The following is a 14,707-nucleotide window of genomic DNA, read 5'->3' on the forward strand; positions in this document are numbered from 1 at the left end:
CAAGTACATTGCTTTATCACCAGCTAAATATAAACCATATACTCAAAACTTAAGGCCCAGGCTAGATGATGTCTGCACCCATAGGAAAACATTGAAGACAAATGCAACCCACTCCAACTACACAACTCCAATAGAGGTGAATGGGGATGATGGTAGTCAAACAATTGTTACACGGCTCTTTCCATTCACTTCTATTGGTAAGACTTTATCTTATCTAGCACCGGCCTTAGAAGCTATATCCGCCATCACAACTAATTCATTATTGCGTCAAAAATACTGTTTTTATAATTCATTGTGGTCAAAATACTGTTTTGCATCTATAGCTCCTATACAGACCGTCAAAAAACAAAAATGAGCACAAGATCAGACTACGTTAAAATTGTAGTCTGTTACCATGGAAACACATAGATCTGCATAGAAACTGTAGACACAAAACAATATTTTCAATATGAATTGTTACTTTTTGTTTCAATGTATATGCACTGAAGAAAAAAAATAAAATAAAAGTGGTAGCAAAGTTGAACATCGCCTTTGATGTTTACTTGTCACCTTCATTAAGCAAGCAACCATTTTGTAGATACCTTAACGTGAACCTGTTAGCAGTTTCTCAAAGTGAAGCTGCTGGGAGTATGATGTAGGTTATATAATACCCATATGTGTCTGAATAATATGTTTTTTTTTTTTTTTTATTGCTGCTTGTGTTTAGGGAATGTCCGAAACTGCCGAGGTTCGGGTTCGTATGAACCCGAACTCTCGGCAATGATTGCCGCTGTCTGCCCTCTCCGTGCAGCGGGTGGATACAGTGGGAGGACCGCCTGGAAAACTGGGATACAGCCTATGGCTATGGCTGTATCCCAGTTTTCCAGGGAGTCCTCCCGCTGTATCCACCCTCTCCACGGTGAGGGCAGACAGCGGGAATCATTGCCGAGAGTTCGGGTTCGTACGAACCCGAACCGAACTCGGTAGGACCATCCCTACTTGTGTTGTATGTAAGTTAAGTACCTGGAGCCATATGGGTAGTTGTAGTAAGATAGCCTCCTGCATTTATCTCTCCCCCATGCTGCAAGCATGCCTCCTGCCTGATGATTGACAGCCCTCCCTGCTCGATGAGATTGTGCTGATGTCACAGCAGGGAGGAGTGTCAATCATCAGGCAGAAGGCGTGCTTGCATCAGGGGGAGAGATGAATGCAGAGAAATGACTCCTTTACTTACTGATGTATAGCATCCCAGTGACTACAGGTGCTTCATTTACATACAGCACAGGCCAAAGTCTAATATCTAAAGAAATATTATTCAGACACACATATTAAGCATATACTGTATATAGAAAGGGAATTAAATAACCTACATCATAGCAGATTTACTTTGAAAAAGCTGCTAACAGGTAATCTGTAATTCTTAGACGGACTTTGTGAAGACCTTACAGCAGTGTCAAACTCGTGACCCTCCAGAATTGAGACTTTAGCTGTCAAGGCATAATGGAAATTGTAGTTTTGCAACAGCTGGAGGGCTACGAGTGTGACACCTGGGCATTATAGGAACATAAAAAGAGATCAAAACAATCCTGTACACACAAGCATTGTCGAATGGAAAACTTTAGAAGCTCTCATCCACACATTGCAACCAAATCCACATGATATCCACAAAGAAATTAACCCAAATCTGCAGCATGTCAGTTTATGTTGAAGAAGATATGGTGTAAATGTATTGCAGATTCCCCCATGGACAATATTAAATTCATATTCCCCATTTCATTTCCAGTCAACAGACTTTTCAAAAGTTACTGATCACATTGGGTCATAGGAGTGAGAACCACTGTGATCCTGAGTTACAACAATGGAGGAATGTCGGCAGAACAGCCAAGTTGTTTGTTAAATAGACTGTAATGAAGTAAACAAGTCTGATTTGACTGACAGATGGGAAGAGTTCCACACTGTTGTTTATTCCCCTCGACTGCATCTTGAGATCACAGCTGGTCTCAGGAGTGTGACCCCACGCCTTCAGCAACTTGTAACAAGTCTGATGACGTAAAAGGACTCTTGTCAGCTAGTGTTGATTGGACTAACTGAACTATTCGTGTTCAGGAGCGTTCTCCGAACCCGAATACTCGCCATTTCTCTCCCGGCGGCTGAAGAGGATGGATGCTGCCCTATGGCTGTAAGGAAAACATGGATACAGTCTATCACTGTATCTATGTTTTTCTGGACCTCCTAGGCCATCATCAACTCCTCCAGCTGACAGGAGGCAAAAGCCAAGCGTTCAGGTTCGGAGAATGTTGCTGAACCCCAACAGTTTGGCAAATCTACTCAACACTACTCAGTGTGTAAAATAGTAAAACATGACCATAGCGTCCTATCACAGCTCAGCTTTAATTTTCCCAGGGCTAAAAGCTGAGCTCTGGTTGGTTGCTATAGGCAGTTTACAATAGTTTCTTTATTACAATTTTTTTACATTGATTCCATCTAGTTTTTAACATAGATTCTGCATCAAAATTCACATGGCAACCACATGATATTGACAATATATTGATTTCAAAGGGAAATCCATGTAAAAATCCCCCACCCTCTTTTTATGACATGGACTATAACATTTTTATCAAGAATTGACATGTTTTTTTGCCACTTAAAATAATCCACACCAAACCAACAACAAGTACTTTCTTGTATGGATTTAAAGCCATTCTGATGCAGATTTGCATCAATTTTCAAAAGTTTTTGGCTTTTTTTTCCTACTGCCTCAAAGCCTCAAAATTTGCATTAAAAATCCAAATCATAAATGAGTTGTTAAAAAAACCCCACACACAATAAAATCTTCAATTTTCAATGGACAATTTGGCCGAATTTAGAAAATGCTTTTCTTGCCTAAAATTTCTCAAATTTAACTAATTTAAATGTCCACAGTCATAGGAAAAACATTTGATATATCAAAGTTTTGATTGGTCAGGGAGGAGAAGCTCAGTGCTTTCTCTCCCGGCTGCATAATGTAAGCCTATAGGGCACTCTCGCTCACACCTGCTTATTCTCCGTGGTCTGAACACTCTTCTAGCCGATCAAAACTTTTCAAACTCTGTAAGTTCTTTTATAAGTTTTTTTTTAATGAAGGTACACTTTAAAAACTCTTTGTGAACACACTCTAATAGGTTTGCACTGTTAACAGAATTTATTTGTTCCAAGAGGGCATGTTTACCTTCATAGAGGTGATGACCATTTATTTCTATGGAAGCAGTTGACTAGATTTTTTTCATTCTGCATCTTTTTAACTTTGCAAACTGCCCGTAGTGATAATGATATGGACAGTCAGTGTCAGTCTGGATCTGTCTGAAACAGAATTCATACGTAATTTATCATAATTCATTACGATTCATTCCCCCAAATGGTCAAGTATATATGGTATAATGGCCACATGTAGACCCTGTGCGGAAGAAACACAACCTCCATGTTGAAACACAACTCTCACGATGCATAGATATCCAATACCTCTTCACAGAAATTGTACGTCTTTCATTTTGATTGAAGCAATATTAAGTCAACAAGTTCCCTTCGCGTCCAACCTTGTAAAAAGTCCACAAACACAAGCACGTCCGAATAGAAATATTGCAGTAAAAATATCAAAAGTTTGTACTAACCAAAAAAACACATTCATTATCAGGAAGGTAAACCTTGAGATGAATCCCCTTGTCCTTTGTACAGGATACACCATGTATTCAATTTTCACCCAAAAAAAAAAAAAAAGAGAGAAATCCAACAATTATTGCACAGTACAAAACCCATTTATCCAAGTTTTTTTAAGCTTTGGCCCCCTATGTTTTTGCTGAATTCTGAAAGCCCCTACAGGGAGATGAAAGATATCATTCTTACAGGACACGTGATACTGGCAATGTCCCCATGAGGTAAACCAATAAAACATCCCGCAGCGGAACTAAAGTCCATGAAGAAATGCAGCGGGAATTGGTGGAGGGGTCAGGCTTCTACATTATAGAGAAAATATCGCACTGTTTAAGATGATGGTACAGGTTTTGTCACTGGCAATGTAGCGAGGGCCACCAAACACTGTAACCGTGGCATGAAAGAAAACCTCAAATACATTTACTCAATGGCTTCACGTAACCTCTACAGCAAAACTTTATTGTATATGAGCCGATAGCGCAGCACAATGTACAGACTCCCGTCAAAGTCTAGTTTATGGATGGCTGGAGGGGGAAAAAAATGGGGCTGTGCTACTACACCAGCACAAGTCGGGAGCGTGACCAAGGCCCTCGTGTGAGTCTTCTCACTTCTTTCGGTTCTGAACACCTGGCTGTGAAGTGAGTAATGCCGGGATGAGGAGCGGCTCTGAGCGAGCAATAGAGAATAGAAGATGAAGCATGAAGCAAGACAATGGAGAGTCCCTTAGACCAGGCTCCCAGGCCATGAGATGACGCTAAGTGTCACTTTGCTCCTTTGTTCCTTCAGCATCGGGACGAGAGCCGAGTGGCTCATCCCCACCGTAGACAAACCATTAACAGCCACAATCATGTCTCCACACCTGCAAGGGCAGATACGTCACATGTTATTCAAGTGAAGAGATTCCTCAATATACTCCATTCATGGAGGGAGGATGTAGAAAAAAAACACATAAAGCTTGCCATACTGTATACTTACACACAGTAATGTAATAGATGGTTTATCAACTGTAAGTTGCATTGGGTGTGCAACACAAGGAAACGTTGTAAGAGTATATTCACACATATTGGATTTGCCTTCTGCACATCCAACATGTATTTTACGACAAGACAAAGATAAGACTGCGTTTTTGAGTTCTGTTTTTTTCATCCATCTTTTAAAAAATTAAAAAAAAAAAAAAACAGATGAAAAAAAAATGCAATTGTGTGCATCCGTTTTGATCTGTTTTTCCATTGACTTCCATTATAGACAAAGGATCAAAATTGCATAGTTTTTTTTTTAACCCCTTAAGAACGGGGCCAATTTTCGTTTTTGCGTTTTTGGTTTTTCCTCCTTGTGTTTTAAAGGCCATAGCACTTGCATTTTTCCACCTAGAAACCCACATGAGCCCTTATTTTTTGCGTCACTAATTGTACTTTGCAATGACAGGCTGAATTTTTGCATAAAGTACACTGCGAAACCAGAAAAAAATTCAATGTGTGGTGAAATTGAACAAAAAAAAACGCATTTCTTTTATTTGGGGGGACTGTGTTTTTACGTCATTCACCCTGGGGTAAAACTGACTTGTTATGCATGTTCCTCAAGTCGTTACGATTAAAATGATATATAACATGTATAACTTTTCTTTTATCTGATGGCCGGTAAAAAATTCAAACCATTGTTAACAAATATACGTCCCTTAAAATCGCTCTATTCCCAGGCTTATAGCGCTTTTATCCTTTGGTCTATGGGGCTGTGTGAGGTGTCATTTTTTGCGCCATGATGTTTACTTTCTATCAGTACCTTGATAGTGCATATATGACTTTTTGATCGCTTTTTATTACATTTTTTCTGGATTTGATGCGACCAAAAATGCGCAATTTTGCACTTTGGGATTTTTTTGCGCTGACGGCGTTTACCGTACGAGATCAGTAATGTGATTAATTAATAGTCTGGGCGATTACGCACGCGGCGATAGCAAACATGTTTATTTATTTACTTTTATTTAAAACCTGGGAAAAGGGGGGTGATTCAGACTTTTATTAGGGGAGGGGGCTTTTGTACTATTAACAACACTTTTTTTTTTTTTTTTTTACACATATACTAGAAGCCCCCCTGGGGACTTCTAGTGTATGCACTCTGATCTCTCATTGAGATCTTTGCTGTATAGATATACAGCAAAGATCAATGAGATCGGCACTCGTTTGCTTCCGGCTGCTGCAGCCGGAAACAAACGAGTGCCAAGCCGGGGACGGCGCCATCTTGGAACGGTCCCCAGCCGGCAGCACACACGGAGATCGCTCCTCCGGGACAACGTCCCGGAGGAGCGATCTCCCCCACTAGACTCAAGGGAAAGGTTGCCTCTGGTAATCGGAGGCAGCTTTCAACTTTGACAGCTGCTTCCAGTTAGCTAATTAGCGGGCACGACGATCAGACCGTGCCCGCTAATAGCGTCGGTCCCGGGCTACACGCGGCACCGTGGGCCCGCTTTGAAGTGCTCTTGAGATCATATGACGTACGGGTACGTCATATGTCCTTAAAAGGTTAACATACACAAAAATAAGGTCAGCTATGTTTTTGTGTATGTTAAAACAAAAAAAGTTCCTTTTTTTATCCTTTTTTTAAATAATGAAAGTCAATGGAAAAACGGATCAAAATGGATGCAGATGGATGCAAATGGATTGCAAAAATGCAGTGTGAGCCCAGCCTTTGCCTGACAGACATTAGCCGCATTGAGTGAGTCTTGTCGTAAAATACACGTTGGATGTGCAATAGGCAAATCCACCTGTTCATTCTTTGGACAGATGACTGAATCCACCCGTGCATAGAATGGAGTCTATGACACGGGCGGAGACGCACGCGCGCATGCACCAATGTCCCCGAGCAGGTGCGAGCTGCGGAATGCGCAACGGGTTTCCATAGTGTGCACTTACCCTAAGGCTATGTTCACACAAAGTATTTTGCTCAGTATTTTTTTAACCACAACCAGGAGTGTACCTGAAAGGGCAAAATTATAATGGAAAGATGTGCCCAGTTTCTTTGTTTTCAACCCGATTCTGGTTTTGGTTGAAAAAAATACTGTGCAAAAGACTGACGGAAATACTATGTGTGAACATAGCCTAAGGCTGCACATTCAGCTGTGAGCTGGAAAAAGAGCCAAATAGTTATGGGTTTAGCAATAACGCTCAACAGATTTGGGGGCCACCCCATTCACTGGCTATTAAACCATTGGTTTCTGCACTAAATATGCTGATGAAGCCTAGACACTCTTTTCTCAATGGAGAGAATTCTCAGGTTCACATCTCAATGAGAGCCAGACCTCCAGTCTATGAACATCCTTCCATATTATGGATTGTCAAGCATATCAGTAGTAAGCTATCAGTGTCAAGCATATCAGTAGTAAGCTATCAGTGTCAAGCATATCAGTACTACGCTAACATGCATGAGGACATTGAAAATAAATTAAAATTAAAAAGACGTGAACTTGTGGATTGGCAGCTTTCCATGGATGATGATGGCTAGCACTTTTGAAAGAGGCCACAGGTCCTATTTAAAGTGTATGGGGCTGAACTGTAATACCACATTAAACCTGTAAACAGCTGTGGTGCTGTTTTGCAAGAAAACGGCCACATTTTCTAATCCTGGACAATTTAAAGAGGTACTACGGTGAAAAGAAATTGTGTTCAAATCAACTGGTGTCAGAAAATTATACAGATTTGTAAATTACTTCTATATTAACATCTCCAGTCTTCCAGTACTTATCAGCTGCTGTATGTCCTGCAGGAAGTGGTGTATTCTCTCCAGTCTGACACAGTGCTCTCTGCTGTCACCTCTGTCCGTGTCAGAAACTGACGAGAGCTGCAGCAAATCTCTATAGAAAACCTCTACTGCTCTGGACAGTTCCTGGCATGGACAGAGGTGGCAGCAGAGAGCACTGTGTCAGACTAGAAAGAATACACCACTTCCTGCAAGCTATACAGCAGCTGATAAGTACTGAAAGACTTGAGATTTTTGAATAGAATTAATTTACAAATCTGACACCAGTTAATTTGAAAACTTTTTTTTTTTACCGGAGTACCCCTTTAAGTTCGTAAAGTCAAAGCACTTGGTGAAGCTGCCTTATGTATCCCAGGACCGTCTGCAGACCTAGCAGTTGGGCATCACTGCTCTAGGATACACTATGATGGGGATTATGGACATTGGAAAACCGATATAGTGAAATATATTTTTAGTGCCTCTCCTTATGGACGTATATTCGCATTCCGCCATATTAATGGAGATTTGCCAGATGCTCATACATGTGATTGGAGAAGGCACTATACACAGGGATAAATTTATCTACAGGAAACACTTTTCAGCCATGAATTAATGACTTCAACACAGAGATATCAGGTGGAGAGTAAAAATAGTATAGAGATGTCACAGGTGGCGTCCGCCGGTGACTCATACTCACTTAAGGCGTCCATCATAGTACGCAGGTGTCCCCAGAACTATGGTTTTAATAAAGAAGGGCTGATTCGTGTGGTTCTCCTCATATCCTCCAACTATGCTAAATCCCCAGCTGCCCAAACTGCTTCTTCTCAAGATGACGTCATGACAGCTATGGAGACAGCTGCAAAAAAAATAAAAAATTATGAGGGTGGTGTCATAGTATCATAAGGGCTGTAAAATATCTATGAATCTATATCATATTTGCATCAGTCCTATAGTAGGACCGCACAGCAATACCACAGTCAGCCCATGGCATATTATTGTGCTTATGTTTATATGCTGGGGATTTGTTGCAGATTTTGACTGCAAGTGTGCACATACCGGTGGATTCACACTGAGGAATAGGCAAGGAATTGCAGAGGAAAGTTTTCTGCTTGAAATTCATCACTAAGGTATGTGCACACTGAGTAACTTAGGCGGAAAGTCTGTGGCGTAATCCACTGCTCATGCCCGCTCGCGGACAGCGGCGGGCGCACGCGTCTCTGCTAGTGTCATAGACTCCATTCTATGCACGGCCGGATTCCTTCCTCTGTCCAAAGAATGAACTTGATCATTCTTTGGACAGAGGAAGGAATCCGCCCGCCACGTGCGCCCGCCGCTGTCCGCGAGCGACAGATTACGCGACGGACTTTCCGTCTAAATTACTCATTACTGCACATACCCCTATTCAACTCTGGCAGAATAGGAGCAGAATTTGGATAGAATTCGAGCAGAATTGAAGCAAAATTCATGCAGAATTTAAGCCCCTATTGACTTCTATAGGATTCCTCTAGCAGAATCCATCCAAAGAACTGACATGTTTACACTGAGGAATACGCGTGAAATTTCAAGCAGATTCCGCGTCAAAAGTGTTGAATGGGCTTTTAGTCAGGAAAATTGCAAGCAGATCCACGTTTCGTAAAAATAAGTTACATGTCACTTCTTTGGGCGGATTCCGCTAGAGGTATCCTATAGAAGTCAATGAGACTTGAAATTCTGCTTGAATTCCGCTTTAGCTTCGGCTGTCCAGGCATAATGGGAACTGTAGTTTTGAAACAGCTGGAGGGCCGAAGGTTCCTCATCCCTGATGGAAAGTGTCCCTATGTATTTGTGCATAGTTGTGAATTACCCTTCTCATCATAGCTGTACACGCCAGACAAATACAGTAACCGTGCAATGCTAAATCTGCCTAATGTACATTTCCATTTGAAGTAAATAGAATGTGAAAAAAGCTTCCTCAAGTGGAATAAAATATTCCTGTGTCTGCAGCAAGTGGAGTGCTCGGCTTTCCATGCAGCCAATTATCCTTATAGCCAAACAGCGCCGACCACTCCGCTGCTGCAGGCGGATTCATTGTATGCAAATTATAAGCAACTGTTAACGACAAATAAGACTTTTACATTTACATTTTTTTTGGAACATAAAACTGTAAACCGTGTAATCACCGCCGAGCCGCCATAAAAAACGTATAAAAGGAGAATAAAAACTGATTGTACAGACATTATGTAAATCTCAGGACCTGGAACCAACAAACATCTTATTATTTTGGATATAATAAAAAACTGCAGTCACTGGGTGTGCTGCTCTATGTGGCCTCTAGATGGCAGTGTACTGGGACATTTCAGCAGTATTGGAAGAGAAGAGGAAAACTATAATAGAAAGAATTGCAGCACTTCTGTATTGTGCACCTGCCCCTAGTTTTGGCTTACAACTACTGATTCAAAACTGTGACTAAAACATTTCAGTGCGTGCGGGGTCCGCTTGAAATTTTCCATAGATCTTAATGGGCATTTCTGCACAGAATTTTTCGCGGTGGATCAGTGGTCTGCCCAAAGACTTGACATGTCAATTCTTTGGACGGATTCAGCTAGAGGAATCCTATAGAAGTCAATGGGGCTTGAATTCCACTTGAATTCCGCTCGAATTTTGCAAGCGGGCGTGAGCGGGGGAATCCGTGGCAGGTGATCCGCCTGGATTCCTCAGTGTGCACATACCCTTAGATGTCGCACTTAGATAGATACACTACAAATGCACTAGATTTATCACATGGACTGTTTATTAAATCAGGCACATCTGTAGACTATCTAGTCTAAGTAGAGTTCCTGACATTAAAAATAACTTTTGACATGTCATTAGGCTTGTCAAAGGTTATTGATGGCAGCAGGGTCTCACTGCTGACACCCTCTGTGATCAGGAGATATATCCAGGAAGAAAATATGGTGGCCAGGCTATGCACTCCCCAGTCCCCAGCCGCATATCCTGATCAGCCAATTCCCACAATGTAAGTCTATGAGAAGTGGATGGTGCTGCTGCTGTGATTTCTTACAAGCTAAATCTCTTGATCACAGCAGGTCTCAGGACTACGACCACGCAATGTTGTTTTTTTTTTTTTTTTTTTTTTTTGACGGCCGTCATTTGTGAAAACGTCAAACAGGCAAAAAAGGACGTGGTGTGGTCATGGCCCAGTGATGTAGGTTACTTTCCTAAAAAATGGCACATATATGCATGTGGTACACATCTGATTTTACCAGTGTTGCTTCATGGTGCAAGCCATGTGTGCTTCATAATTACCGCACACTTTTGTGTTCATTTCTCTCTTTTTTGGAACTTTTTGCACAATTTTTCAAACTTGTGCAAATAAAAAAAAAAATCACACCTGGTTCGCAATTTAAAATTTTTGCACAAAAATGAATTAGTCTAATAGAGCTGTACAAGCTAAAAAAACAACTTCAGATTCAGTGAGGTGCATATTAACAGCATGTACATACACTACTTTTAGTAAATACTGAAAAAAATAGGCTGAAACAGACATATTTAGTAGGGAAAAAAAATAGCAAAAATAATAATTTCAAACTTTGCACATTAAGGGCTCGTTCACACAGAGCAAAAGCAGCTGAATTTCTGCGCTGAATCAGCGCTGAAATTTCAGCCGTTAAAATAGGTACAGAGCTAATTTCCATTGTGTTGAATGGAAATTCTGCTCTGCAGTTCACACGGTGGAATTTCTGCACTGAACTAATCCGCTTTCCGCCAGAAGAATGAACATGTTCATTCTTCCGCTAGCGGAAGCCTATACAAATCAATGGGGCTCTAATTTTCTGTTTCAGCGCGGAATACGCACATATTCAGCGCAGAATACAAGCGTAATACAAGCGGAAATTACGCGCCGAATCAGCGTGGAAATGGGGAAAAAAGGGGGGGAGGAGGATTCTAGTATATATTCTGGTATAGTCTAGTTTACTCACCAAATACTCGCTGAATTTGTCAAGAGCTGATTACAAGCTGCACACTTTCCTAGCTGAATACGCAGGGATTCTGCTTACATTCTGCTTATATTCTGCTCGGAATTCAGCGTCAGTTGATTTCAGGCGGAAATATTTCCTCGCGTAATCCGCCCGTTTTGCTCTGTGTGAACGTAGCCTTAAATCCTTAGACGTTCTACTTGCAATACCATGTATGGCCACACGGTGTGGTGTGAAGCTATAGAATCTCTATGACTTGGAGGGAGCATTTGGTTTATCGCCTATAATCTGCCATCAGTGATCACATTGTGACGCTTAGACTTAGATATTCTCTGCGAAAAGGAATTAGCTCTGAATGTTCATACACAAAATCTCCCCTGTTAACTCCAATGATCTGTATTACCCCATCATTTTTAGATATTAAGCAGGAAAAATGGCTGAAATGCACAATAATATAAATTAAAGTAATTTTACCTTTAGCGAGAAGTAGAGAGATGGATATTTATTGAAATGGTTTGTGAACATGAAAGTGAAATGGCAGCACCATTTGGCGCCATGTGGACTGTCTATAGCTCCATAGTAAGGAGCCATGGGGAATCTATGTCCAGGTTCATGGTGCTTCATGTACACAGTTCTGCCATGTGCAGAGACAGTATAACAATCTTCATTGATATTACGACTATATACCTTGGGAGCCCTAGCCACATGACCCATGATGGAGACCAGCTGGCATCATATTCATTCTCGCTGATTGTGCTCATTTCTTCATTTACTTGCGTTTGTTCTTCTAGAACTTCCACTTCAAGAGCCTTAAGAGTAATGACAGAGGAGGCGGCACTGGCTTTTAGCATTGCCACTGCTTCACTATGGCTCAGGTTGGTCAGGTCAATACCATTTATACTCAGCAGAACGTCTCCTGTGGGGGAAAAAATACATATATATTATTGTTTCATACTTAGAATTCTTATTTTCAGTCTCTCACCCCCACTACCCCTGAGGAGAGGTCCCCCCCATGCATGGATGGGGCCTGCCGCATCAGGGGGGCCGGTGGCCCGCTCCTGCAATATACTGGGCCCCCTAAAGCATCATCATTTGCAGCACCAGATGGCCTCCCGGGTCCTGTAAATGTCTCTTTTAACTACAGAACTTGCAGTTTAGCAATTATGAGTATATTTGATGGCTTAGTGGTCAGACGAGGAGGGCCCAATTAAAAGTTTGCTATGGGGCCCAGCCATTTCAAGTTATGCCCCTGGGAAGAACAGACCTCCCACCAACAGGACAGGGTTGACTTGTGGGGAGGCAGCATGTAGCTGAGTAGCTAAAATGAGAAGGGGGTGTCTAGCACAAAGAGCTTAGAAAATTATATAGAAGATAAAGGGATTGAGGGTCCTGGCTTATAGAAGAGTTAAGGCCCTATTCCACGGAACAATTATCGTTCATATTCGGCCAATATCGGCCGCTACGGACGATAATCGTCCCGTGGAATAGAGTGCAACGATCAGCTGACATCGTTCATGTCGGCTGATCGTTGCAGTCGCTTGTTTTTCAACATGTTGAAAAACAAGTGACTGATATAGCAGCGATCTGCTGCCGTCGCTCCGTTGAATAGGAGCGTCGGCAGCAGACGCTGCTATATCCTATGGGCTGCCCGGACGATCAGCGATCCCCCGGGCAGCCCCCCCGCAGCGGCGGCAGCGAGCGGGGAACGAGGAGCAAACGAGCGCTGAGAGCGCTTGTTTGCTCCTCTAAACGACCTGTGTAATAGGCCCATATGAGACACCATAGTGTGGTATATAGAAGAGCTAGGGAAGTAGTGGTGTGGTATATAGAAGGGTTGTATGTCAGTAGTGTGGTATATAGATGAGCTGTGTGTAGTAGTGTGGTATATAGAAGAGCTGAGTGTGTAGTAGTGTGGTATGTAGAAAAACTGATTGTAGTAGTGTGGTATATAGAAGAGCGGAGTGTAGTAGTGTGGTATATAGAATAGCTGAGTGTAGTAGTGTGGTATATAGAAGAGCGGAGTGTAGTAGTGTGTTATATAGAAAAACTGATTGTAGTAGTGTGGTATATAGAATAGCTGAGTGTAGTAGTGTGGTATATAGAAGAGCTGATTGTAGTAGTGTGGTATATAGAAGAGCTGATTGTAGTAGTGTGGTATATAGAAGAGCGGAGTGTAGTAGTGTGTTATATAGAAAAACTGATTGTAGTAGTGTGGTATATAGAATAGCTGAGTGTAGTAGTGTGGTATATACAAGAGCTGATTGTAGTAGTGTGGTATATAGAATAGCTGAGTGTAGTAGTGTGATATATAGAAAAACTGAAAGTAGTAGTGTGGTATATAGAAAAACTGAGTGTAGTAGTGTGGTATATAGAAGAGCGGAGTGTAGTAGTGTGGTATATAGAAGAGCTGTGTGTGTAGTAGTATGGTATATAGACGAGCTGCGTGTGTAGTAGTGTGGTATATAGAATAGCTGAGTGTAGTAGTGTGTTATATAGAAGAGCGGAGTGTAGTAGTGTGATATATAGAATAGCGGAGTGTAACAGTGTGGTATATAGAAGAGCGGAGTGTAGCAGTGTGGTATATAGAATAGCTGAGTGTAGTAGTGTGGTATATAGAAGAGCGGAGTGTAGTAGTGTGGTATATAGAATAGCTGAGTGTAGTAGTGTGGTATATAGAAGAGCGGAGTGTAGTAGTGTGGTATATAGAATAGCTGAGTGTAGTAGTGTGATATATAGAAAAACTGAAAGTAGTAGTGTGGTATATAGAAAAACTGAGTGTAGTAGTGTGTTATATAGAAGAGCGGAGTGTAGTAGTGTGGTATATAGAAGAGCTGTGTGTGTAGTAGTGTGGTATATAGAAGAGCTGTGTGTGTAGTAGTATGGTATATAGACGAGCTGCGTGTGTAGTAGTGTGGTATATAGAGTAGCTGAGTGTAGTAGTGTGTTATATAGAAGAGCGGAGTGTAGTAGTGTGGTATATAGAATAGCTGAGTGTAGTAGTGTGGTATATAGAAGAGCGGAGTGTAGTAGTGTGATATATAGAATAGCTGAGTGTAGTAGTGTGATATATAGAAGAGCGGAGTGTAATAGTGTGGTATATAGAAGAGCGGAGTGTAGTAGTGTGGTATATAGAATAGCTGAGTGTAGTAGTGTGGTATATAGAAGAGCGGAGTGTAGTAGTGTGGTATATAGAAGAGCTGTGTGTGTAGTAGTATGGTATATAGACGAGCTGCGTGTGTAGTAGTGTGGTATATAGAATAGCTGAGTGTAGTAGTGTGTTATATAGAAGAGCGGAGTGTAGTAGTGTGATATATAGAATAGCGGAGTGTAGCAGTGTGGTATATAGAAGAGCG

General features: G+C 41.5%; 1 protein-coding gene across 4 annotated transcripts in view; it reads right to left on the reverse strand.

The window, feature by feature from the left end:
* Positions 1 to 14,707, reverse strand: part of LNX2 (ligand of numb-protein X 2) — a 145,496-nt gene that overhangs the window by 28,119 nt on the left and 102,670 nt on the right. For 3 of the 4 annotated variants that reach the window (XM_069969861.1, XM_069969863.1, XM_069969862.1), the window contains 3 exons: positions 12,042 to 12,270; positions 8,096 to 8,254; positions 910 to 4,525 (listed from right to left, as the gene is read on the reverse strand). In XM_069969861.1, coding sequence (XP_069825962.1) covers positions 4,390 to 4,525; positions 8,096 to 8,254; positions 12,042 to 12,270 — 524 coding nt within the window. In that variant the 3' untranslated portion in view covers positions 910 to 4,389. Of the gene's footprint in view, positions 1 to 909; positions 4,526 to 8,095; positions 8,255 to 12,041; positions 12,271 to 14,707 lie in introns of those variants that run through there. The other variant, XR_011363141.1, reaches the window with a different exon arrangement.

The sequence above is a fragment of the Dendropsophus ebraccatus genome, chromosome 5, assembly GCF_027789765.1.
Source record: "Dendropsophus ebraccatus isolate aDenEbr1 chromosome 5, aDenEbr1.pat, whole genome shotgun sequence".
Taxonomy (NCBI): domain Eukaryota; kingdom Metazoa; phylum Chordata; class Amphibia; order Anura; family Hylidae; genus Dendropsophus; species Dendropsophus ebraccatus.